Source organism: Sciurus vulgaris (assembly GCF_902686455.1).
Source record: "Sciurus vulgaris genome assembly, chromosome: 2".
In the NCBI taxonomy this organism is placed as follows: domain Eukaryota; kingdom Metazoa; phylum Chordata; class Mammalia; order Rodentia; family Sciuridae; genus Sciurus; species Sciurus vulgaris.
The window spans coordinates 7001480-7024723 of record NC_136462.1 but is presented as its reverse complement, the minus strand read 5'-3'; the positions used below and the strand labels follow the sequence as shown (position 1 = coordinate 7024723).

At 59.0% G+C, this 23244-nt stretch overlaps 1 protein-coding gene across 2 annotated transcripts; it reads right to left on the bottom strand.

Moving 5' to 3' along the window:
* Positions 1 to 227: 227 nt before the first annotated feature.
* On the bottom strand, positions 228 to 22171 carry DEGS2 (delta 4-desaturase, sphingolipid 2). Of its 2 annotated transcripts, none has more exons than XM_079129530.1 (3): positions 22008 to 22171; positions 1730 to 2472; positions 228 to 644 (listed from the first exon to the last, which is right to left on the bottom strand). In XM_079129530.1, exons 2-3 carry the CDS (start codon positions 2444 to 2446, stop codon positions 498 to 500), a joined length of 864 nt encoding a protein of 287 aa, XP_078985656.1. In that variant the 5' UTR covers positions 2447 to 2472; positions 22008 to 22171; the 3' UTR covers positions 228 to 497. The 2 variants fall into 2 exon arrangements, with proteins under 2 accessions (XP_078985656.1, XP_078985655.1); XM_079129529.1 differs by lacking the exon at positions 22008 to 22171 and adding an exon at positions 14488 to 14667.
* Positions 22172 to 23244: the final 1073 nt, after the last annotated feature.

Here is a 23244-nt window from a genome sequence, read left to right as displayed (position 1 = left end):
GGCCCAGGGAGGCTTCCACAGGACGGAGCAGAAGGTGGAAAGTCTAGGGGCCAAGGTCCCCACCTGCGACGGTGCCCTCAGCCCACACAGGCCCTCGGCTGCCCTGGGAGCACTGCCTGAGCCTCAGCAAAGGGGCTGCCACAGGGCGTGGGCACCGCCCACCTGGGTCTGGGGTCTTCTGGGAGCCGGGCTGGGGCCAGGACCACCCCCCGGAACACAGCGCAGACTGAAAACAAACGCTCCTTTAATTTGGGGCACAAGAATCCACAGAAGTCAGCTTGGCGAGGACCACAGGCCCAGAGCCCTGGCCCAGGTGGTGGGCAGGCCTGGTCCTCCGAGTCCCTGTGCAGACCACGCTGCTCCAGGACACAGCCTGCACCTGTGGACAGGCGGAGCTGCCGATGGCAGGGCCTGGGGCCACCAGCAGCAGCCGGGGGTGCAGGAATCAGTGCAGCCCAGCCAGCCTGCGTCCCGCCACGCTGTGCAGCCGGCAGGGCTCACAGGCGGTCCTCCGCCAGCTTGCACACCCGCTTCACCCTGGCATAGGGCCCCAGGGAGTCCTCAAACACGAAGTCCCAGAGCACCTTCACCCACGAGTGGTGCTGCGGCAGGTGGTCATAGTACTCCGGCGCGATCTTCCGCACCTGTGGAGAGGGCAGGGGTCAGGGGCCGCACTGTGGCTGTGCCCACGAGCACACACGCGCACACTCACACAGCTTCCCGGGTGCTGGAGCCTGACTTGGCCACCTGCTGACAGCAGGCACCCCGATGGCTGCTCCGTGACCCTTGGTCCTGAATCTGGCTCTGCCGGTGCTCAGGCCAGCACGGCCCTCCGTGTGCCTGGGCCTTCCCCTCAGGGCCGTGAACAAGGATGCCTGGTGAACGTAAGTGAGATGGTGCCCAGCAGGCAGAGGTGGCACCGGCGGCAGGAGCGGAGGCCTGTTGCACAGCCTGGGCCCAGCAGTCTTCCGGCCAGCTCGCCGCAAGCCCTCCTGCATGAACACGCCCCACACACAGGCCCCAGGGACCTGAGAGCCTCATGCCCGGGCTCCAACTTGCTCCCCTGCTGGGTCGCCTCAGCCCTTTCTGACCAGACAGATGCTATCAAAGCTCCGGCCAGAGCCAGCCGAGCCAGCCTGAGCCTGGGAACCCCGCTCCCCACACCCCTTTCTCACTTGCAAATCCTCCAACTCCAGGACCCAGGCTCCGGGGCAGAGGTGCCACCAGAGCTTCCCCTCCCTGCAGCCAAGCCAAGCCCCTGCAAGCACAAGCACAAGGCCCACCCTTGTCCTTTCTGGCTATCTCTGGGCCAGGAGGGGCCCCTGTCATGTTGCAAAGCTGTGACAAGACAGGAGCAAGGACAGAGTCGGGACAGGAAGCACACGGTGCCTCACATGGCGAAACGCTAATGCCGCTCCGTTTTGCAGAAGAAAAAGATGGAGAGGGTGGGTAGCTTGCCAGAGACAGCGTGTAAATGCCATAACGGGTACAAGCCACTTCTGAACCAAGCCCCCAGCTGTGAAGCGCCCACAATCCCAGACCTGCCCCTATTCTCCAGTCTGGCACTTGCATGTGTCCCATGACCTTTGCCATTGTTCTGGAGACCACAAGAGTGACCGTCACCCGAGCAGCACAGAAAGGCTGAGGTGAGCTGGGTGTGGCCAGGACCTCCCGGGGCTGCGGCGCAGGCCCGCCAGCCCTTGCCGCCCCAGCAGGACCCAGCACATACCAGGGGCAGGTTGCAGCCCGGGATGCTGGGGAAGTCGTGGTGCTCCACATGGTAGCCCACGTTGAAGGTGATGCGGTTGAGCGGCCCGTAGTAGGAGTAGGTCTCGTGGCCCTTGAGGAACATGTAGTGCTCGGCCACGAAGTGGCCCGAGATGGGGTGCAGGCCCAGGCCCAGGAGGGAGCTGGCCAGCAGGTAGACCACGGGCTTGACCCCCCAGAGTGCGAGGACGGCGGCATCGAACAGCAGCTGCACCAGCGTGTTAAGCACCTCCATGCGGGTCACGGCCTTGGGGTGCACACAGAGTGGCCGCAGCGAGTAGAAGAAGGGCTGCAGGACCAGCCAGAGCAGCTTGCGGGCCGGCGTGCAGAAGAGCCAGCCCTCCAGGCGCGTGGGGATGTCCACGTCCAGCCCGTCGCCGCCCAGGTAGCGGTGGTGGTCCACATGGTACTTCTTGAAGGAGGCGGCGTAGGGCACGCCCACAGGCAGGTTGGCGAAGATGGCGAACCAGCGATTGTGGGCAGGCTGGCTGGTGCCGAAGGCCGTGTTGTGGGAGATGTCGTGGATGGCCAGCGTCAGGGAGTGGTTCACGCAGCCGCCGAAGGCGTAGGCCCAGAAGAAGAGCCAGCGCCAGGCCAGCCCCCGCACCAGCCAGCAGGCCAGCAGCTGCGCCAGCACCAGCCCCGTCACCGTCCACTTGAGCTGCGGGTCTGGTCGCATCAAGTCCTTGATGGCCGGGTACTTGGCTGCAGGTGAGACAGAGGAGAGGAAGACTGTCGGCGAGGGACCTCCGGGCTCGGCTCTGCCATCCGCCATGCCCCTCCCTCTCTCCTTCTCGCATCCAGGCATCCCACACCCTCCAGGATGTCTAGGAGGGACAGGCCACCCTCTAAAGCCTGCCGTCCACTCCCACCAGGGAGCATCCCAGCCTGTGGGGACACAGAGGCGGGCTGACCCGCCTCCCCCTCAACTGGGGGCTCTGGGGAGACTTCCCAGAGTGGGGGCATTTGCCACTGGTCTAAATAAGGGGCAGGGGTCACCCCAGGTCCCAGAAATATCATGCGGGAACGCCAGAAATCACAGCAGCAGCCTCTGGGAGCCGCGCTGCCCTGCGCGCCTGCTGAATGCGCACCTCCATGCTGTGCGCACGGGGCCTGGACGCGCGAGGCAGAGGAAGGACAACGCGGGCCAGTCACCCCAAACTCAGGCCCCTGGGCGGCCATGAGAGGGCAACCCCCAGGGCTCCTGCTTTGCTTGAAACAGACTGAATCTGGACACCCCTTGAAGTGAGAGAACTTCTGCTGTGACCCTCAACCCCTAACAGGGGCCCAAGCTGGGCAGGAAGAGGGGAGATGGCCCACTGCCCCTGCGCGTCCACCTCCGGCCTTCCTCTGCTGGCCTGAAGCTGCCCCTGGGCTCTGAAAGCTCTGCTCCACTTCAGGAGTTTCAGAGATGGAACTTTTCAAACAATTCAGTTTCTTCCATCTTCAAAGCGGCTTTGATTAAAGCCTATTTTTCTATCAATTTGACTCCAAGTATTTCTGGAGCCACTAGCAAGGCAGCCCCTTCCCTGGGCGGGCAGATCCACCGATAACAGCCAAGTTCTTAAACAAACAAGAACGGCAGGAAATGTGATAAAGGGTGGAAGGCATTTATTTTGGGTCATAGGCATTTATTAGAGACCTTTGTACTTTTCTGTATTTTGCTTTACAGAAAAGGGGGTGTGCCTGGGCCAGGAGCAGCCCTACAGAAAGGGCAGGTTCAGGCAGGGTGGATGCCCTGTGCCCGGGGGCAGGCGGAGGGGGCAGGACAGCTCTGCCTTCTGGAGACCTCTGCTGGGCTCAGCAGGAGGAGCCAAGGGTCAGGGCAGCCTGCAGGGCTGGGGCCAGGACTGGGGGCTCATCCTGCACGCAGGGAGAGGCAGCCAGGCAGCAGGTCTGCTCTGTCCCCTGTTCCCTGGGCAAGAGCAGACAGTCCTCAGAGAGGGAGCCAGCCCTGTCGTGCCGATGGGGACACCAAGGCCAGCAGGGCCTTGGGTCTGTCAATACCAGCCTTCAGGCTCCCCAGAATCTCCTGCATCTACCCCCAGCCCAATGAGCAGCTGGCAGCCTCGGTTCACCCTGCCCAGGGTCGGCTCACCCTGCCACCCCCGGGGTTGGGGACCCAGAACTGGAACCCACCAGGCCAAGGAAGGCTCTTGCCTCAGTTCCTTCTGTATCCCAAAGTGTCACTCCCCTTTGTGCCCAGAATGGGGAGCATGTGACCACACAGCAGAGCCCGCTCAGGGTCCCATAGCCAGGGCCCTCCTTCCCTAAGCCTAGGAGAAAAGGGACATGGCCCAAGACAAAGCCAGGATAGCCTGACCCTGGCCTCCAGACCCTAAGAAGATGCAGAGTGCTCTGACACCAGTCTGTGCTAGTCAAGTCCTTCCAGTGACCGAAGACAAACAGCAAGTCAGAGAGTCACAGCATGGTCACATTCAACCAGCCAGGGAGACCCAGATGTGAAACCCCCTGCCCACTGAGCCCAGAAAGCTGCCAGTCTTGATCTAGCTGGGCATGGGGCGTGTTCCAGATTCTCTCCTGTTCAGGGCCAGGCTAGCCCAGCTGCAAACCCCAGCTCCAGATTCGGGTTTAAAAATCAGAACATACAAAAACAACTGCGCCTCAACAACTAAGAAGCCAACAACCGATTCTAAAGTGGACAGAGGATAAGAATGGCGTTCCTCCACCAAAGTGATACTCAGCTGGCCAGCAAGCCACGGGAAGGTGCCTGTGCTGAGCACAGTGGTCACAGGGAAATGCAGTCCCTCGGCGAGAGACCCCCTCATGCCAGCAAGACGGGCTGGAGTTTAAAAAGGGACAGCAGCTGAGGATGTGGAGAAATCGGAACCCCTCGCACACGGCTGGTGGGAACAAAGAATGGGGCAGCCAGGGAGAGGGAGAGTCTGGCAGGTCCTCGAGGTGGCAGACATGTCGCGACCGCGTGGTCCCGAGACCCCACTCAGGCATAAGCCCAGAACTGGAAACGAGAACCAGACGCCATGCAGGGTTCTTGGTGGCCCAACGGTGAAGACACCCACCTGTCCCCCCAGGAGGAGTGCATGCATAAAATGTGCTGTCACACGGCGGAACAGCACCGGTCATTTTTTTTCCTAATGGCACCGGGCTCCAGACACCAGATGAATATTGCCTGCGGTCACTCAGAGGAAATACCCAGAAGGGCAGATCCAGGTGGGAAAGTGGGGCAGAGGTCACCAGGTACTGGCTGGGATGTGTTTCTGTCTGGGGTGATGACAAAGTTTCAGAGACGATAGTGGTGGCTGCAGAACACAGCGAATGTCACTAGTGCCACCAGACCTCACACTACACGCTCGTCAAAGTGGCCAACCCTACATTACATATTTTACCACAATAACAAAAAGGTTTTAAAAGTCCCAGCTTCCAGGCATGCGACCTTTATCTGCGTGCCCTCGGAAGATCCCACAACTCTGCCCACCGAGCCTTGCTAGCTCACAAGGTGGACATGGGGCAAGGCACAGGGCTGCTGACAGGACAGCACCTGCAGAGGCGCCACCTGTTTCTGGGACAGGAAGGTGTGGCGAGGTGGTGACGGAATCCCAGGGGTTAAGTGTGTGCCTCTGGGCCCCGCCTGCATTGCTTCATGGCAGCCTGGCAGTTGGGTGTGCCTGGGAGGAGGAAGAGCTGCCCCCAGAAGGGCCCAGGAAGCCTGGAGGGCAAGGCGGAGGGCCCCGTTCTCAAGGGGGGGACGCTCACACCTGCGGGGACAGGATAACAGACCCCCAAAGACGCCAGCCACATCCTAAGCCCGTCGCAATCTGCGGCTGCATTAGGTCAGACGGCAAGGAGGGTGGGCCCTGCGGCTTCGAATCAGGGAGCCCCCGATGGGGACTCCTGGGCGACCTGGGGGCCACGGCCATCACAAGGGTCCTTGGGAGAACAAGAGGGAGGCAGGAGAGGAGGTCTCTGCGCTGTGACTCGGCACAGACTGGTCCTGCCACCGCTGCCTTGGGACACCAGGGAGGGGGCGTGCAGAGGAATGTGGGCAACTCTGGGAGCGGAAGACAAGGAAATGGATTCCCCAGCTCCCAAAGGGACGCAGCCCTAGGGACACGGGGCTTCAACCCAGTGAGGAGCGAGTCGGGCTTCAGAACTGCATGGCTGTTAACAGCTTGAAGCCCCCATCTGTGGGACTTGGTTCCAGCAGCTGCAGGAAACAGACGCACACCCATGGCGGCCCAGGCCCCAGCACAGCCCGCAGGATGGAGCAGGTGGCCTCCGCCTGCCCTGCCAGGGCCTCACGCCCACCAGCCCCGTCGGGGACAGGCCAGCATGGCACCATCCCATCCTCGTCCCACCAGGCCTGCAAGGGCACAGCCCTAGACATGAAGGCAGGAAGGACCACCGCTAGCCTTCCACCTGGGGGGTGACAGAGCCTGCGGCTCCCCGGGCAGAGCAGAGCAGGGGTTGAGGCAGCCTCGTCCCACCTCGTCCAGCCCCGGCAGAGCCAGGGCCAGCAGCCACACTGCAGAGGCCGTACTGCCGTGCGGCTGGGAAAAACGGGTGCTTCTAGGAGGGACCACGGGGACCATCAGCCCTAGCCAGGAAAGCAGGGGTCTTCACGACGGGCAGGGAGAACGTGCCAGCCTCTCGCCGCTTCAGGAAGGCCCTGCCCAGCCCACACAGGAAAGCACAGGCAGAGTCCCGAACCCAGTCACCCAGGAGCCAGGCTGGGCCAGCCGCCCTCTCACCCAGGGTGTCCTGGGGCACCAGCCTCGCTCTGCAGGGTCCTCAGAAGAACAACCAGTCCCTCACCTGCCCAGACCCACCAGGGAATCCACAGCTCAAGGCCATCAGCCTCCACAAAGCAGGTGGCCCCTACTTCTCCTTGGAAGGAGGCCAAGTCTTAGAGCAAGAGGGTGGGGCCCGCCACACCTGCGCCAGGTGAGCCACAGGCAGGTGAGCCGTAGGGCAACAGGGCCTGGGCCCCTGGCCTTTAGATCCAGGCCAGACCAACAATACTGTGCTTCTCAGGGACAAGAGCGCGATGACAGAGCCCAGAAGCCCCGACCTTGGCCAGTTGGCCTCAGTTTACCCATCTGTTGAACAGAGATGATTCGTTCTGCCTGTGGGGTGGGAGTGGGAACAAACGGGACACTTTGGGTCCCCGACCCAGGCCAGTGCAGGGGAGTGGTGCTCATCCTCCTCTTCCCAATGGCTCCCAAGGACTCAGTTGCCCCCTCAGCCCCCTCACCTCTGGGACCACTCGTGCCAGCTCTTCCGCCCTAAGGCTGCCTCTTCCACCCCACTGGGCTCTGCAGAGCCGCTGAAACCTCCACAGCGCCAGGGCTGAGAGGTGCACCCCTTAAACCTCCTCTCAGTGGATGCTGGGCAGTTCCCAGCCTGGCCGGGCACAGGCACGTCCAGCAGGAGGCTTGGGGAGCCTCACCAGGGCCGTTTCTGAGTGCGGTCTTGGAGCACTGTCTGCCCTGTTCCAACAAGAGCAGGCCCAACCTTCCGGGCCCCAGGGGGCCACAGGACTGGCCATCCTGCAGGAGGCAACTGAAGGCTGAGAGTCTGAACAAGGGGCATCACACGGGTGTGACCCCTGAGGAGGGGACAGACGCCGTGAGCCCCAGTCCCCTCACCCGCCTGAGGGCACTTTCTGGACCCCAGTGAAGGGAGGAAGCACCTTTCGGCCTGGCAGCTCCAAGGCCTGCGTGCCTGCCCTGCAGCAGGAGCGCCTGCCTGCAGTGCCTCTCCCGGGGCTTCGAGAACAGCGCCCAGAGGCCACCAAGTCACCAAGTTCTGGAGGCAGCACGGGCAGGGCATCTCACTGGGCAGAGAACCCTCACTGAGCCTCCGAAGGGGACCCCCAGAAGGCCCCACCTGAGGAGTGGGGCTGTACCCTGGACCTCCTCCAACTCCTGGGAACAGCAGCAAGCTGATCTGCCCATCGGTGAACCGCAGGCTGGAAGGAACCCAGCCGCTGCTCACAGAAACTTTCCAATACCTGCCACATCACTTCCCAGGGGTCCCAGGCCCCGGGGGGAACGGGAGGCCTGGGGGTCACCTCGCCCTGGGGAACGTGCAGACTGGAGATGCGGGAGAGGTCATGGTGTGGTCATCCTGGGCACTGGCAGGATTTGGTAGTAAATTAAGCCATGGCTTGGAGGTGTCCAGTTATCAGGCGTCAGAGAGGATCAGGGACAAGAAGATAGGACAGGAGCTCACTAGACTGGGAAGGAGCACTGGAGTCTCAGCAGGGGCCATATTGGCCCAGCTTGAAGCAAGATGGCAGAGAACTGAGGCAGCGAGGGCTGGACATAGGGGGAGTGGGCAGGGGACGGGGAGGGCTGGCCAAAGGCTCCAGGAAACACCTGGCTGGCATCACAGAGCCAAGAGGGGTGCTGTCTTGACAGGAAATGTCTCTTCCAGGGACACAGGGAGAGGGGGTGGGCCTGGGGAGAGCCCCCATCTCATCCTGGCCATGGGAGGGGTGGAAAGCCTGAGGAGGGGGTGCCCAGGGACACACTCGGTGCAATACCCTGTCTGTGGTGGTGCTCCTCCGACCTCACGTGTGGCCCGGCCCACTCAGGCCTCTACCCCAGCCTAGACGGAGTTAATGCGTGCCTCCAGGGCTCTCTGCTCCGCTGGCAGCCTGGAGCCCAGTGTGGACGGCCATCTGGAACCAAAGACAAACAGACCCACACAAATGGTTTCCCCCTGTGGGGCCCGAGGGCAGCTGATGATGGCAACAGCGATTCTAGAAGTTGCCCTGTTCAGGCAAGACTCTGAGGAGGGCTCTGAAGTCAGGCAGGCTCCAGGAAGGGCCCAAGAGGGCACAGCAAGGCTGACGGGGCCAGGACTTGAACTCAGGACCCACACTCCACCCTCATTCATCCTTCGCCACCCTGCCCAGGAGATGACCCACCCCATCTTAGAGATGGAACAGGCCCCACCAGAAGGGCCAGCAACCTGCCCGACTTCCACGGTCCCCTCCAGAGAGGCGCGAAGTAGGTGCTGTGCGGGTGCCTCCAGTCCCCAGGGGGCTGCCCAGAGCAAAGCACCCAGAGACTGCTGTGTGCCCGGGCCTGGCTCGTCACTCTCCATCTCTAAGGAACACATGGCGGGGCTTCCATGAGGGCACGTGGGCCACTGGGTGGGACGGGGAGAGGCAGCCGATGTTGCAGTGCTGGGTGCCTGGCTCCCTCCCAGCCGCCCACTTGCACATGCCAGCAGACCCCTCATGAGGACAACGCAGGGCCTCAGGGAAGGGAGGCAGCCTGGTGCCAGTGGCCCCACCCCACAGAACAAGCCCACCACCCTCCAGCTCTGACGGACGCTTGGTTTTGTTCGAGAGTCTCCTAGCAATTCTGCTGTGCCATCCAGGGTGGGGGATGTGGCCAGACCAGCCCCCGGGCAAGGAGGGTTGCCCTGCTTTGCCCTGCACTGTAGCAGAGAGGGGTCCCTGGGCCCTGCCCCTCCCGGCCACAGGCCCACCAGCCCGCTCCCTGCTGACTTCTCGCTGGCCCCACAGGCTCCCACGAGCAGGGGAAGGGCTCCTCATCACTTCCTGTCCTCCACCCTCCGCGTGCCCAGGCCCCGCCACTGGGACCATCTGCGACTGGATTCTCCTACCACTTTCCCAGTCACGAGACAGTCACCTGCTGGCTGCAGGGCAGGCGGCCTCGCCTCTGCCTGTCATGGTGCTGCCCACACTCCTGCCTCCCCCCTGGCGCCACCAAGCTGCTCCGTGCCAGTGGTGCCACCTAGAGGCCAGAGCGGGAAGTGCCTGGACAACCTTGTGGCCAAGCAGGGCCCTTCCCCTCCTGCAGTCGAGTGGCTTGACCTGAGCAGCCTCTTCTCACAAAGCCACCCAAAGCCCTCTCAATTCCCTCCTTCCCAAGCCCTTCCTCGGCCTGGCCTGTGCTCCAAGAGCCGTCCTCTCCTCCTGCCGCCTCACCTCTCCCTCCTGGGTTTGAGCCAAAAGGCAAGCCCAGCCCTGTCCGGTGGGTGCGGGAGGCTCTCTGAGGCCATTTTCCACAGAGAAAATGAGGAAAGTGGCTCAAAGTACCTTCAGGAGTCACAGTAGCCTGCCTCCTCACCAGCCTCTCGCTAAGCCTGCTGTCCGTCCCAGTGACAGGTATGTGACGAAGGTCTGAGGATCTGGCTGATGGTGGAGATGGGAGCGGTGCAGAGGGGTGCTCCGCACATGTGGGGCACCCAGCACGTCCCAGCCAGGAGCGCCAGCACACGGACCCACGGGAGTGGGGTGCTCCAGCTGAGGCCTCCCCTGAGGAATTCAGGCAGCGGGGTGGGAGCAGGTCCTGACGGGCCATGAGACACGAAGAGGCCACGCGACTCCTCGCGACCATCGGACTGTGACTAAAGAGAGTGGATCACCAGGCACGCTCACCGACCCTCAGGAAAGCTGTTAAAAGTTATAGAAGGAACATAGGGCAGAAGACGGCGCACGCAGGGACAGAGGCCAGAAGGAAGGAGACCAGGGGCACGTGGCTGGCCGCTGCAGGGGAGGCACGTGCAGGGGCCAGAGGACAGTGGCCTCCTCTCAAACCGAGCCACAGCAGCCCAGGCCTGGCAGGCGCCCAGCGAGCGTCCTGGTCCCACTCCTGACCGCAGGACAACCTGGGTCAGGTGACCTCCCTTTCTAGGCTCCTGAAATACACAAACATTCTAAGCGTGCATGAGACGCAGAAGATGAGGACAAAGACAAAGCAGAAGAAAATTACTCCACGTCAAAAGGTACAGGACAGACAAGCCACGTTGGAATGTCGTGGCCACAAACAACTTCGTGGAGGTGGGGCGAGGCGGCTGGTTCCCAGGCGGAGCCCCTGCTCGGGATCAGTGCCCTGACAGGAGGGACTCCACAGAACTTCTGCCACCCTTCTGCCACACGAGGACACAAGAAAACCTCACCTAAGAACAAGGACTGGGTCCTTCACGAGACACCAAGCCTGCCCACTGGTGGGAGGGAAACCCAGGCATGGCGCGGAGATGGCAAAGGCTCTGTAAAGGGGCCTCTTGTCTCATGGTGTCACTCAGCCCCTGAGGAGTCACTGTGTGCCAGGCACCTTGGAAGGGGCCTCGGAGTTGAGCAAGGAAGTCAGATCTCCAAGGCAACTGCCCCCAGACCTGGGGCAAAGGGAAAGGGCCAGGCGTCCTGGTGGAGGAGCAGGGAGACGCTTAAAGGGGGAGGGGCAGCGGCATGCGCGTGTGTCACTAGAGAACGTTTCTAAGGCCACGGGGTGGCACGTGCCTATGATCCCAGAGGCTGCGGAGGCTCAGGCAGGAGGATCGCGAGTTCACAGCCAGCCTCAGCAAAAGTGAGGCGCTAAGCAACTCAGTGAGACCCTGTCTCTAAATAAAATATAAAATAGGGCTGGGCATGTGGCTCAGTGGTCGAGTGCCCCTGAGCTCAACCCCCGGTACCCCCCCAAAAAGAGCATGTTGAGATCTGGAGTTTGCGCAGGAATCTCTAGGCGAAGAATAACGAAAGGGGGAGTAGTCCAGGAGCAGAACTCGCCAGAAGCACACGAGGCCCTGGCTTCCAGCCCAGCTCTGCAGACCGTCACCCGGAACTCCAGCAGAGAGCAGAGGAACACAGCCTGGAACTGGGAAGGTGGCGGGGGGCACCCACAGAGTGGCGGGAGACAGGGGCCAGAGACTGCGCCCCCAAGAGGCCAGAGCAGAGTCAGGTTTCCACGAGGTGCCCTCTGAGGCTCTCACACAGATGTGCAGGCCCCGGGGAGGCCCATCACTCAAGCCCGGCTGGCTGACCAGCACTCGAGCCCCCTGTAGCTCAGGCCAGCTCTGCTCTGGATTTCCCACCGCTGCTGAGAGAATCCCAGCCAGACGGCTCCCAAAAGACTCCAAAATTTGCCAAGAGTTCTACTTCCTCCTTTTCCTCTTCTGTTTGTCTTTGATTATTTGAATATTTTTAACAGTGTGCACCCTGCTTTGACAATCTTTTTTTAAAAAACAAACAAAATTACAAAACTATTTGTTTAAAAACAAAAATAAACAAAACCAAAGCCTCCTCTTCATTCCACTGGCCACGCCCCTGGCCTCTGATGAGACCATTCTTGCTGACTCTGTTCCCGCCCCCTGCCTGGGAGATGTGACTTAGGGTTGCTTCACAATCCTATTTTCTAGGATGCTGTGGCCTGGGGAGGATGTCCCCGTCCCAGGCAGGAGCTGGGCATGGACTTTGGCCCCATTCACAGAGCCCCGGAGCAAACACCACAATTTCCTGGGACGTGAGTCAGATTAGGATCTTAATTGAATATCTATTGACCTCCGGGAGCTTGGCACAGCCTGCATCAGCCGGATGGGTGGGGCGAGACTCAGCCTGAGCGACAACCCAGCCTCTGGGGCCTCTGGGCTGTGTGGCCCTGCACAAGTCACCTCCTCTCTGATCCCTACTCTGCGACCTCTTCTCAGAAGAGATGCTGCAGTTACACACAGGGTTTCTGCCAGGGCAGGGGCAGCCCAGGTGCGGCAGAGGCACAGACGGGAACCGCAGGCCCGTGTGCAAGATGTCAGTCACACCTTTGCCACAGGAGTCCCAGCTGAGACTTCTGGAATTACCTGACTGGGCCTGCACAGCCTCCACGAGGAAGCGACCCTTGACCCTACTCAAGCCAGCTTCCTCCTCGGGCCACTGACTCACCATGGCTGGCGAATGGGTGCTGGGGTCCTTGTAAGGAGGTCACCTCCACAGCCAACTTCTCCCCAGGGACCAGAGCTGATGGCTGCTGCCGTGGAGGGGACACCTGAGGGTAGCCCTCATCAGCCTGGGCCAGGGCCCAGGAGGCAGCCAGGGGCTCCTGTGGGAGGAGAACCGAACCAAGCAGAGCAAGGCCCAGCAAGAGAGCCAGGCAGAGCAGGGGACAGGACCTCAAGCAGGGAGAAGGCTGAGAAAGAGCCTAGGAGGACGGAGGCAGCACGATCCAAATTCACTAGCTCAGAACTGGACTGGTGGAAGGCGGGCGCCACCACACCTGATGGAAAGGGCACCCGAGCGCAGCCTCCTGTAGGGCCAGCACCGGACACGTGCACAGCCAGCCTTGCCTCCAAGGCTCCGACCTCTTGGGCCACCCTCTCTGGAATGCTGGACTCTTAGGGCCCACGGTTTCTCTCGTGTGAAAGAGATCCTTCCGCATGACTTGCAGCCCAGGCCGCTCCCTGGGCACTTCCCATCTGGGATCCCAACTCATCCTCACACCCACTCTGCCACACAGGGAGACTGTGCCCAATTTGCAGACTGGGAAAGTGAGGTGATAGCCCAGGGTGTTGGACCCTTCAGGCCCAGGGTCCTCCCACATGGCCAGGTCTCTGGCTGTCCTGCGTCTTCCAGCTTCTCCCTGTGTGCCAGGTGCCCCTTGAGCCCTGTAAGAGGAAGCTGGGGGCAGCAAGGGAGGGCATGGAACCAAGGCTGAGGGGCAGCAAGACGCCAGCCCTCAGCTGGGTAGGTAGGGACCCTCCCAGCCACGCCCAGGAAGTTGGACGTGTAGGGCAGGATGGCTATGATCTCACAGGACAAAGCCCCAAAGTCAGAGCTGCTCAAGGTTCCCAGCCCGGAGCCCCAGCGTCAGGGGCGCTGTAGTGTGCACCCTGTATCTGAAAGACTCCATCAGACGATGAACATCTGCAGTCCTAGGTCAGGAAGGCACCAAGGTGCAGACTGGCAAGAAAACGGCCAGTCACCGCAACTAAATTTAAAATATTCAGAAGCTCTATGCCAACCTAGTCGCTGAACAGGGAGGACACCTGCCACATCTGAGGCACAGGGTTCCAAGCCCCTGAGAGAAAGGGCTCTCACAGGCAAAAGACCAACCCCAGATTAAAATGTCCAAATTGAAATTTGAATCCAATCATCAAATGAATGCATATTGTTTACAAAGAAACAATACTACTTCACCATCTTATGAAATACCAGAAAAATTAAAAGGTGTCAGCAAAGGCATGGAGTCGGTGAGGAGGAGCCCAGCTTGCGGCAGGGGAGCGATTAAGTGGCAGGGACACCTGCTTGTGGTTCAGAGGTGCTGTGGGCATCAACGAGCCACACAATGGTGCCCACGCAGGTAAATGACCTCGAAGGCTGGTCGTGATGGCACACACTTGTAAACCCAGCGACCAGAGAGGCTGAGGCAGGAGGATCACTAGTTCAAAGCCAGCCTCAGCAACTCAGAGAGGCCTTAAGCAATTCTGAGACCCTATCTCTAAATAAAATATCTAAAAAGGCCGGGGATGTGGCTCAGTGGTTGAGTGGCCCTGGGTTCAATCCCGCAAGACCGTGCAGAACGCCGGGCGGCCTCTAGGCATCAAGCTACGGACGGAATAGACGGGACTCTTGGCTAAAGTCTTTGGGGTCCCCACCGCGCCCGCCGGGACGCAGCATCTCTCCTTGCGCCCCCGCTTCTTCCCGGCGCTCTTTCTGCCCGGCACTCGGGTGTCCGCGGGGCTTGGCTGTGTGTCCCGCCCGCCGCGGGACCCGGGGACTGCACGCCGCGGGTGCCACCGGCCGCCGGAGAGACCCGTCCCGCGCTGCCCGCCCGGGGCTGCGCCGCGCTCCCGAGGAGCGAGCGCGGGGCCATCGGGCTCCCAGGACCGAGCCAGGGTCGCCGGCCGGGACCCGCGGAGCCCAGTGCGAGTCCCCGCTCTCCCGGACCCAGGCCGGGCCTCCGCTGCCCTCCCGCGGGAGCCCCGGCGGCTCACCCAGCATCTCCTTGCGCCGCTGCGTGTGCGGCTGGTCGGTGTAGACCCACTCGAAGTCGCTGCGGCCCGCGCGGTTGCCCATGGTGGGGCCCGGAGCGCGGCGCAGGCTCCGATCCGCTCCACCTGCCGCGGCGCCCGCGCGGCGCCGGCTACTTCGGGGCCCGGGCGGGGCCGCGGCGGGGCGGGGCCGGGTGCCCTCCGCCGTGGCCGACTCGGGCGGTGCAGCTGGGTTCGGGCGGCGCCCGGGTGGCTCCGCCTGGGCGGGCCGCGGTGGCTTTCGGAGCCTCGGTTGCCTCGGCTGGAAAATGGGGCTGTGCGTGCACCCGGGGGCCGGCGGGGCCGCGCGACCCAGCGGCGTCTTCTGGATCACTCCCCGTGGGACGACGCCCGCTGCCACCCGCCGGCCGCGTCGCCCCGGAGCGCACACTCTTTCTCCCCTCCTGGCTCGCCCGGAACTAGTAGTGGGGCCTCAAAGCTGAGCACCAGTTCTCTCCTTGGTCCGCACCCCTTTGTATTTGGGTCTCGGACTCCTGCTGCCCCTGCCCGCACGGAGGAGCCTGAAATGGTGCCCGCGTGGCAGGGAAGAGGGGACTTGGTGGGACAGGGTTCGAGAGCATGCAGCAGTGCGGGTGAGCAGCTCAGGAAAGGTGGGCTGCTTGCATCTTCCCCTACCCGCCCCCATCGTGCAATAACCTCCTGGAGGTGAGTCAGAAGGCCCCAGCCTCGGGGAACTTGAAGTCTCCATTGGGACACAGGTAGGGAAGTGATTTAGGGTGATGAGCGCCATGACGCAAGACAGGCGGGGAGTAGCCACGGTGCAGTGGAAGAGACTGTGCATTGGGCGTTGTGGGATGAGTAGGAGTTCAACAGCTAAAAGAGCAGAAGCCGAGGAAGAGCCCAGATATTCTCCAGGCAGAATCAGTTTTGAGGAGGGGGTACAGAGACCCTCATCTTCACCCTCTCAGGGATTCCTCTCCTCTTCTTCCTGCTCCTTTGGATCTTGGAGGGTGGACATGGCATACCTAAAGACCGAAGTCTGGCCTCTGCCGAGTAGTGCCCTCAAAGCAGCCAGAGCTACCAGGAGGCCGGCCTGCTGTCTGAGGTGATGGCGGACATCCCTCCTCCCTGCAAGTCCAGCCCAGGAGTGCATGAGTTTGACGGGCCTCTTTCAGCCCGGAGCCAAAAGGAGTCCTGGCCTGAGCTAGGAAGGAGGACACAGGACCCACTGCAGCCAGTATCAGCCCAGGTCAGCGTGGGGAAGAGGGTGGGCACAGAGGTTGGGTGTCCCCAGCAATGGGTGGGCCCTCAGAGCCCCTGTCAGCCCCTGTACTACAACACACAGCAGGGCCACTGGTCCGGCTCCAACACCTCCAGAGACAGAAGGCTCGCTGTTGTGCAGGTGGCTGCCCTACTCCCAACCAGCAGGGCCCCAGAAGCAACACGGTCCACAGCTGCCACTCACAGATGGGGAAACAGAGGTCCAGACATGACACAGGCCTGGCCTAAAATAAGGGATCAAGCTGCAAAGTTGGTATAGGACCTGACTTTCGACTTCAAAAACTTCCAACGTCAGAGCTTCCACCCCAAGCTCTGCCATGGCAACACTGTACCCCTGGGATACCACCAAGCCTGCCAGCTCGCTCTGTCCCAGGACAGGAACCGAAGCCACCATGCTCTTACTCTGGGACACCACCCGTCCCTGGGATCATAATCCAATGCTCTCATTTTACAGATGAGGAAACTGAAGCCCACAAGGGGATGAGATGGACGCACTGAGTGAGACACAGGTGGGGGACAGGAGTTCAAGGTGAGTCACTGCCATTCAGTGCCCTCTCCAAGACATCTTCAAGTCCCCCAGGTCATCCTGGAGGCCTGGCCCAGCCTCTCCCTGGTCTTAGGAATGAAAGAAAAGATACATTCATTTGTAAAGTGCTGTCCCTAATAGGATCCTGGAACAGAAAAATGACATTGGGTAAAAACTTGGACAATCTGAATAAAGAATGGACTTTCATTCTAATGTATCAGCATTGGTTCATTAATTGTAACAAATGCAACATACTATTATAAGATATTAAAATAAAGGAAATTGGATGTGGGATATATGCAAATTTCCTATACAGTCCTCACAATTATTCTGCAAATCTAAAATCATTCTTAGAAATAAAGTTTATTCTTAAATTAAGTTTAAAAACTAGGTATGGGGACTGGGGCTGAGGCTCAGTGGTAGAGCACTTGCCTAGTACGTGTGAGGCACTGGGTTCAATCCTTAGTCACCGCATACAAAAATAAATAAAACAAAGGCATGCTGTCCATCTACAAGTACAAAAGTAAAAATAAAGCCAGGTGTGGTGCGCACACCTAAGGACGGCCAACCTCGGCAACTGAGCAAGGCCCTGTCTTAAAACAAGATTAAAAGGCTGAGGCTGGAACTCAGTGCCCAGCCCCCAGGTCTGAGCTTTTTTTTCTTTGTTTACTTTGTAAATGAAAGCTTGGGGATTTTTGCACGTGCCCCTGTATAACCTACAGTCATGCTCGGCTCAGACGTTGTGAGCGACGGCAGCCGGCATCCTGATGCAGCCTCCTGACATCTAGGAGTGGCGCCGTACTCGTGTGTCAGTGTCATGCGCTGTGAGCAAGCCTGCAGGTGGATAAGCCCGGCACATGCAATTAGACCGGTGCGTAATGCTTGACGACGACAATCGTGACCGCCGTGCTACCCTGCATTTACTCTGCTGTGCTTTTTATTGTTGTCTTAGTGTGCGTTCCTTCTACTTATTAAAACAGCCCTCTGGGCTGTGGGGAGCGCCGCTTGCCAGCCTGGGGCCCTGGGTCGTAAACAGCGCAGTGTCCCCATGCGGTGCCATCTTCTCGGGCTGATATGATCTGGGGCCGCGGCTCCAGAGCCCGGGCTTCACTAAGTACCAGGCAGCGCGTGAAACCCTCCAGGTTTGTTTTGGTGCACTCTGTCACATTCGCATACGACGAAATCGCCCCACGTCCCGTGGTTAAGGGAAGCATGACTGCATGTATACACGGTCATTGTACCTGATAAGTCCCAGACAGGTTGAAACACGGGGACTCTGGTGGTTGGAAACAGGAACCAGCCATTGTGGCTCCCTGGCACCCCTCCACACCTTGTCTCCTCTGGCAGCTCTCAGAGGGGCCCCGATGGTGACTGCTGGTCAGAGCACTTTGGTATCGGCAGCTGTGCAAGGAGCAGGCCGCAGCCACACCCAGGAGTCTCGGGGCACGCGGTGTTTGTTGCTGTAGCAGAAGGTCGTCCCTGCCCCTCTTTTATAGAAAACAGGCCAGAATGCATTCCAGACAGCCCCTCCCACACTCCCAAGCCAACAGAGTCAAGCAGCCGTGACCCAGAGCTGCTTGACACCCCAGGGACATCACCCTGTCCCCCGTGAAAGAAGAGTAGCTGGCCCAGACAACACTGAGGTTGGGCACCGCCCATGGACACCAAAGGCGGGTTCATCCATTAAATAGACCTGGGCCAGTGATCCCAACGACTTGGGAGGCTGAGACAGGTGGGTCACAAATTCAAGGCCAGCCTCAGCAACTTAGCGAGGTTTTGTCTCAAAATAAAAAATAAGAAGGGGTGGGGGTGTGGTCCAATGATAGCAGCCCTGGGTTCAATCCCCAGTCCTGCAAAATAACAATAATAGTAGTAGTAATAGAAATCCTGAAAATAAAACGATGGGGCGGAGCTCCACAGGGGCGTGCGTGCCTAGCTATGCCCGAGGCCCTAGGTTGAACCCAGCACCACAAAGAATAATAAAAATAATAAATAAAAGTTTTAAAATAATCATTAAGAAGTGTTTAGGAAACAATGACCCTCTGAGTACAGGGCTGGAGCTTAGTGGCAGGGTATGCGCTTCGCCTGGGGGAGGCCTTGACTTCCATTCCGAGCATCAAATACATAGGTTTTAAGGAGCAAACGCTGTCCGCTGCAGAGGAGCAGGTCTCCGGGAGCGCAGGCAGGCGCACGGTCCTGAGTGCCCGCGCTCTTCCTGGAGGTCCTCTGATTACGGTTAATGACACGGAAGTATGGCCGTCTCCTCTGAAATAAATCAGCATGGCTGTGTTTGCTCCCGATCACGCACTGCTTCACCGCAGGGCCGCGTCCTGAGAACCACCATTAGACAATCTCCTCACCGTGTGAAGACGGCCTCGCAAGCCCAGTGGCGCCCTCGTGCCCAGGAGGCTGCGGTGGCGCTACAGCCCCACTACCCTACTGCCACCCTTCTGTTAGTGGAAGAGGTCCACTCCAAGACAAAAACAGGGAGCGCGCCGCCCGAGCTGCATGCCCATGGCACAGCGCCTCGCTGCCACGCATGGCGGCGCGTGACTGTGTGTTGATGGCACGGTCCCTCGCTAGCGCGTCTTGTTCTCTGGGGACCACCCTTGGCATCCCCAATGCCTAGGACAATTTCTGGCAGAGAAGATGCTCCTAAGGATGATTTGCTAAGCGACTGACTGATTCACAGTAAAGGAGTGATAAAGGATTCCTCGGAGCAGAGAAGACCTGCGTGTTCAGACGGAGCGGCTCACGGTGTCCCAACATTGAAACCTGCTCCCACCACTTTGGAAAACTCTTCCCCAATGTCCCCCAAGACTGCACACACATCGAACTTGTGGCCCAGGAACCACTCCAGGCCTGTAACCAAGAGGAAGGGACACAAATGTGCATTAAGAGGCATGCAGGGTCACCGGGAAGAGCTGAGGCAGGTGCACAGCTGGTGGCCATCCCTGCACAGAGCAGCAGCAAGAGATTCCACATCCGCAGAGTTACTGCCGGGCGCAGTGGAGTGCACCTGTGGTCCCACCTACTCGGGAGGCTGAAGCAGGAATTTGGGGCCCAGGATTTCAGGCCAGGAATCCAGGGCCAACCCAGCTACATACACCATAGCGAGGCCTAGCCTCTGAGCTCAGTGGTAGAGCACTGGGTTCAGTCCTGAGCACCACATAAAAATGAATAAAATAAAGGTCCACTGACAACTAAAAAAAAAAAAAAAAAAAAAAAAAAAAAAAAAAAAAAAAATTAAAGTTTAAGAAAAAAAGGGAATTACTATTGTACCCCAGCATGGTGCATTGATCAGGTCTTGTTTTTGATGCTTTGGCATCTTGGAGCCCTTCCAAGGCTACCCAAGTCCTTTTCATATGCAAACTAACCAATCCGAGCTCAAACCAAAGCACCTGCTCCACCAGGCTTTTCTGCCCATGGCCCCAGACAAGTGGGGTAGGAGGCACCAGAGAGGAACAACATGGGGTGGAAGAGAAAGGGAGAACCGTGCAGCCTGCCCGCCTGCCCCCTGGGACCTAGAGGCCGCGCCGCATGCTCTAGTGGCCTAGAGCATCCCCGCCACTGAGCCCGTGAGGGCCTCGGCCAGAGGCAGCCTCAGAGATCCTGAGAGGGGCTGGGTGCTCAGTGGTAGGACCTGTGCCGGGCATGCACAAGGCCGTGGGCTGGTCCCAGCACGCACAGAGCGGACACCACTGTCCTCTCCCGGAAGTGGCGGAGCCCTGAGAGGAAGACCACAGGATGTATGTGATGAACACCTGAGGGAGGAAAGGGGGTGAGCCGAGAACGGGAGGAGGCAGGAGGCAAAGAAAAATTGCCTCCTTGGCAATGCAATCATTCGGACAGACTTTGTTTAAAACAGAAGAAAAAGCAAAAAAAGGCCCAATGACAGAGGCGGCGGTCAACCCGATTGTCCTGGCCCTCCTCCTCTTGGCCCCCTGGGCCTGAGTCAAAATCCACAGCCCTTGTCTCAGGGGGCAAAGCCTAAAACTACAGAAGGGGAGGAGGAGGAAGGAAAAAGTCCCCAAGTTACAAGGGAGGAAGGGAAGAGGGAGACGTGGGGCGGACACTCGTGAACACACGCTTAGTTCACGGATGAACTACATGGTAAGTTATGTGTGGCACATACGGGTTGCGTATTCACACGTAAAGTTCATATATGTGAAGTTTCATGATTTGGTTCAATTGGAAATCCAAAATTCATATACTAAAATTTACATTATAAACAATATGCTCATAACAAACATAACTATATATATATATATGTATAAAACAAGTACCTACCAACATCTGTATGTCAAATGTATCCATAACGGGAGATTGAAGGGTCACTTATCAGCTTTTGTGTCTCTACAACACAGGTTCAAAGTTAACTTGAGCACTTGCTAAACTGCACCCTTGGTCAGAACCTCATGGACTTAGTCCATGCTGGGGCCTGAGTAATAGTTCTTCCAGGGACACCACTAAATTTTAAATACCCCACCTCCTGTAACCTTGGGGAAGTAAGCAGAGAAAAGACGTGCAGCTGGGCACAGGGGTACAGCCCTGTCATCCCAACTACCGGGGAGGCTGAGGCAGGAGGATCACAAGTTCAAAGCCAGCCTAGGCAACTTAGTGAGGCCCTGCCCCAAAAAATAAATTTTATAAAGGGGCTGGCAGTGTGGCAGAGCGTCCTGGGCTCAATCCCCAGCACTGCAAAACCAAGTCAGTGGATGAGTTGATTTTTTAAGGAGCAAGAGATGCTTGCATTTAATCCCAGCCCTGCCTGAATTTTCCCATCGCCTTAGAAGGTGGCTCTGGGCGTGGGCACTCTTAATGCAGTGAACTGTAAACTTAAATGAAGAAATTTGACACCAATTGGTTGAATTAAGGGGGACTCTGTGAACCCCAGTGAAGTTAGATAGACAGGGTCCACTGTGAGGTGGCTTCTGTGTTCCTCCACCTCCTCAGGACACCTGCCCACAGGGCCACAGGTGCTAAGACTGGGGCGTAGCACTGGCCAGGTGGGCAAAAGGCCCTGGCCTCCATTCCCGGAATTAAAAGCCAAAAACCACTCCAGGAATTTCAAAGAATGAGACTTGTTAAATAAGATACCATCTCCATTTTACACTCCAACTGACCTGGACTTGAACCTGGGGAAACGAGAGCTCCTCACGGTGGGCTTCGGAGCAGTGGCCCCACCACACGGGACCCACCCCACAGCCGACACTTCCAAATCACGAACCCTCCATCGCCCGCCTGTGGAGTGTCTGCTCCCCTAGACTTGGCGGAGGGGGCCTCCCAGGCCTCTCTCCCCAGGTTTGGCCTCCACGTTCCTTCACTCCCGGACACTGGCCAGGGCGCCTTGCAGTGTGGCCCCTGGACACACTCGCCCCCCGCAGGACATCCTCCTCCTCCGAGAGCCCTTCATCTGCTCCTTAACGTCGAGTGCAGCGTCTCTCAGCTCCCTGGGTCTGGTGGCAAACGGCTGCAGTGTCTGTCCAAACCACCGCGGAGGGGCACTCCTTTAGTGGCCTCGGAGCCCCTGGGCAACCTTTGCCACAGCCCCTGCAGTCTCTGGACTAGCTGGGGAGCCAGCAGCTGCCCGAGAGCTTCTGATGCAAGAGACTGCTTGTGCTGGCTTCCGGAGCCATCATGGAAACGGAACTGCCACCGCCTACCCGGCCCTGAAGCAGAGGCTGGCCAGCCTCTGAGGCTGCGACCCTCTTACCTGCTGCCCGTCGCACTTGGGTCACGGAACAGAATCCCTCAGGCTCCGCACAGCTCCTAAGGCCCCCTTAGGACAGGATGGGACCAAAGCTGGGCCCGTGGCATATTCCAGCAGCAGGAGTGGTAGTGTCCCTGTCCTCACTCCCTCGTAGAGGCCACGGTGCTGAAGGAGGTCGCCCGTCTCCTGGATCCCTTGGCTTAACCAACTGAGCAAACAGACTGCACAGAGAGCACTGCCCACTGTCGAGAGGGATGGAGCTCGGGGGAAGGTGGCCGCTTCCCATCCCTTGGCCAGACTGTCCTGATAAAGGACAGGACCCAAGGGTCAACACACTGGAGCCTGGCCAGCCAGCTGCCCCACGTTTGCACCTGTTACAAACTGCTGGGCCTTCGCCTAAGCGTTGCCCCTTTGGGGTAAAGAGTGCCGGGACTCTTGCCTCACAGACGACCTAAGTACAAGTCAGCTTGTACCCCCGGGGAGCTGCAGACACTGCAGGGACCACGCCAAGCACTTCATTCCTCAGACACACCGTCAGACTGGTGGCAGAGGGGACAGTGAGACCTGTGTCTCCCTGGTGGAGCTCAGGTGGCGGGCTTAATGGAGAGACACGATTATCTCCTCAAACAGTTCTGTTTCAAATTCCAGCCCTGCAGACGATACTCAAGGTGTCTCCATCTCACTCCAGGCCTTAACTACTCTGAATTCAAAGCCCCTTGGCCAAGACACAACTCTCATTCGTTTTTAGAAATTTTCCCATGACCCTTCCCTATATCTATTTATTCACTAAACCCAGGGGTGCTTAACCACTGAACCACATCCCCAGCCCTTTTTTTATATTTTATTTAGAAGCAGAATCTTGCTGAATTGCTTAAGGCCTCGCTAAGTTGCTGAGGCTGGCTTTGAACTTGCAATCCTCCTGCCTCAGCCTCCTGAGCCACTGGAATTATACTGCACCCAGCAAAGCCTTCCCTATATTTAAAGGGGGATATGTCTCTCCACCATCTATATAGAGGTTCATTCACTATATATGAGGTCCTTTAATAATCCCCCAGGTTTTTAAAAATATTTTTTAGTTGCCAATGGACTTTATTTTATTTATCTGTATGTGGTGCTGACAATCCCACCCAGTGCCTCACACGCGCCAGGCAAGCGCTCCACCCCTGAGCCACGACTCCAGCCCGCATCCCCAGGGTTTATGCATTATAAATGCCACAAGGGCGAGATGGCCAGACAGCCC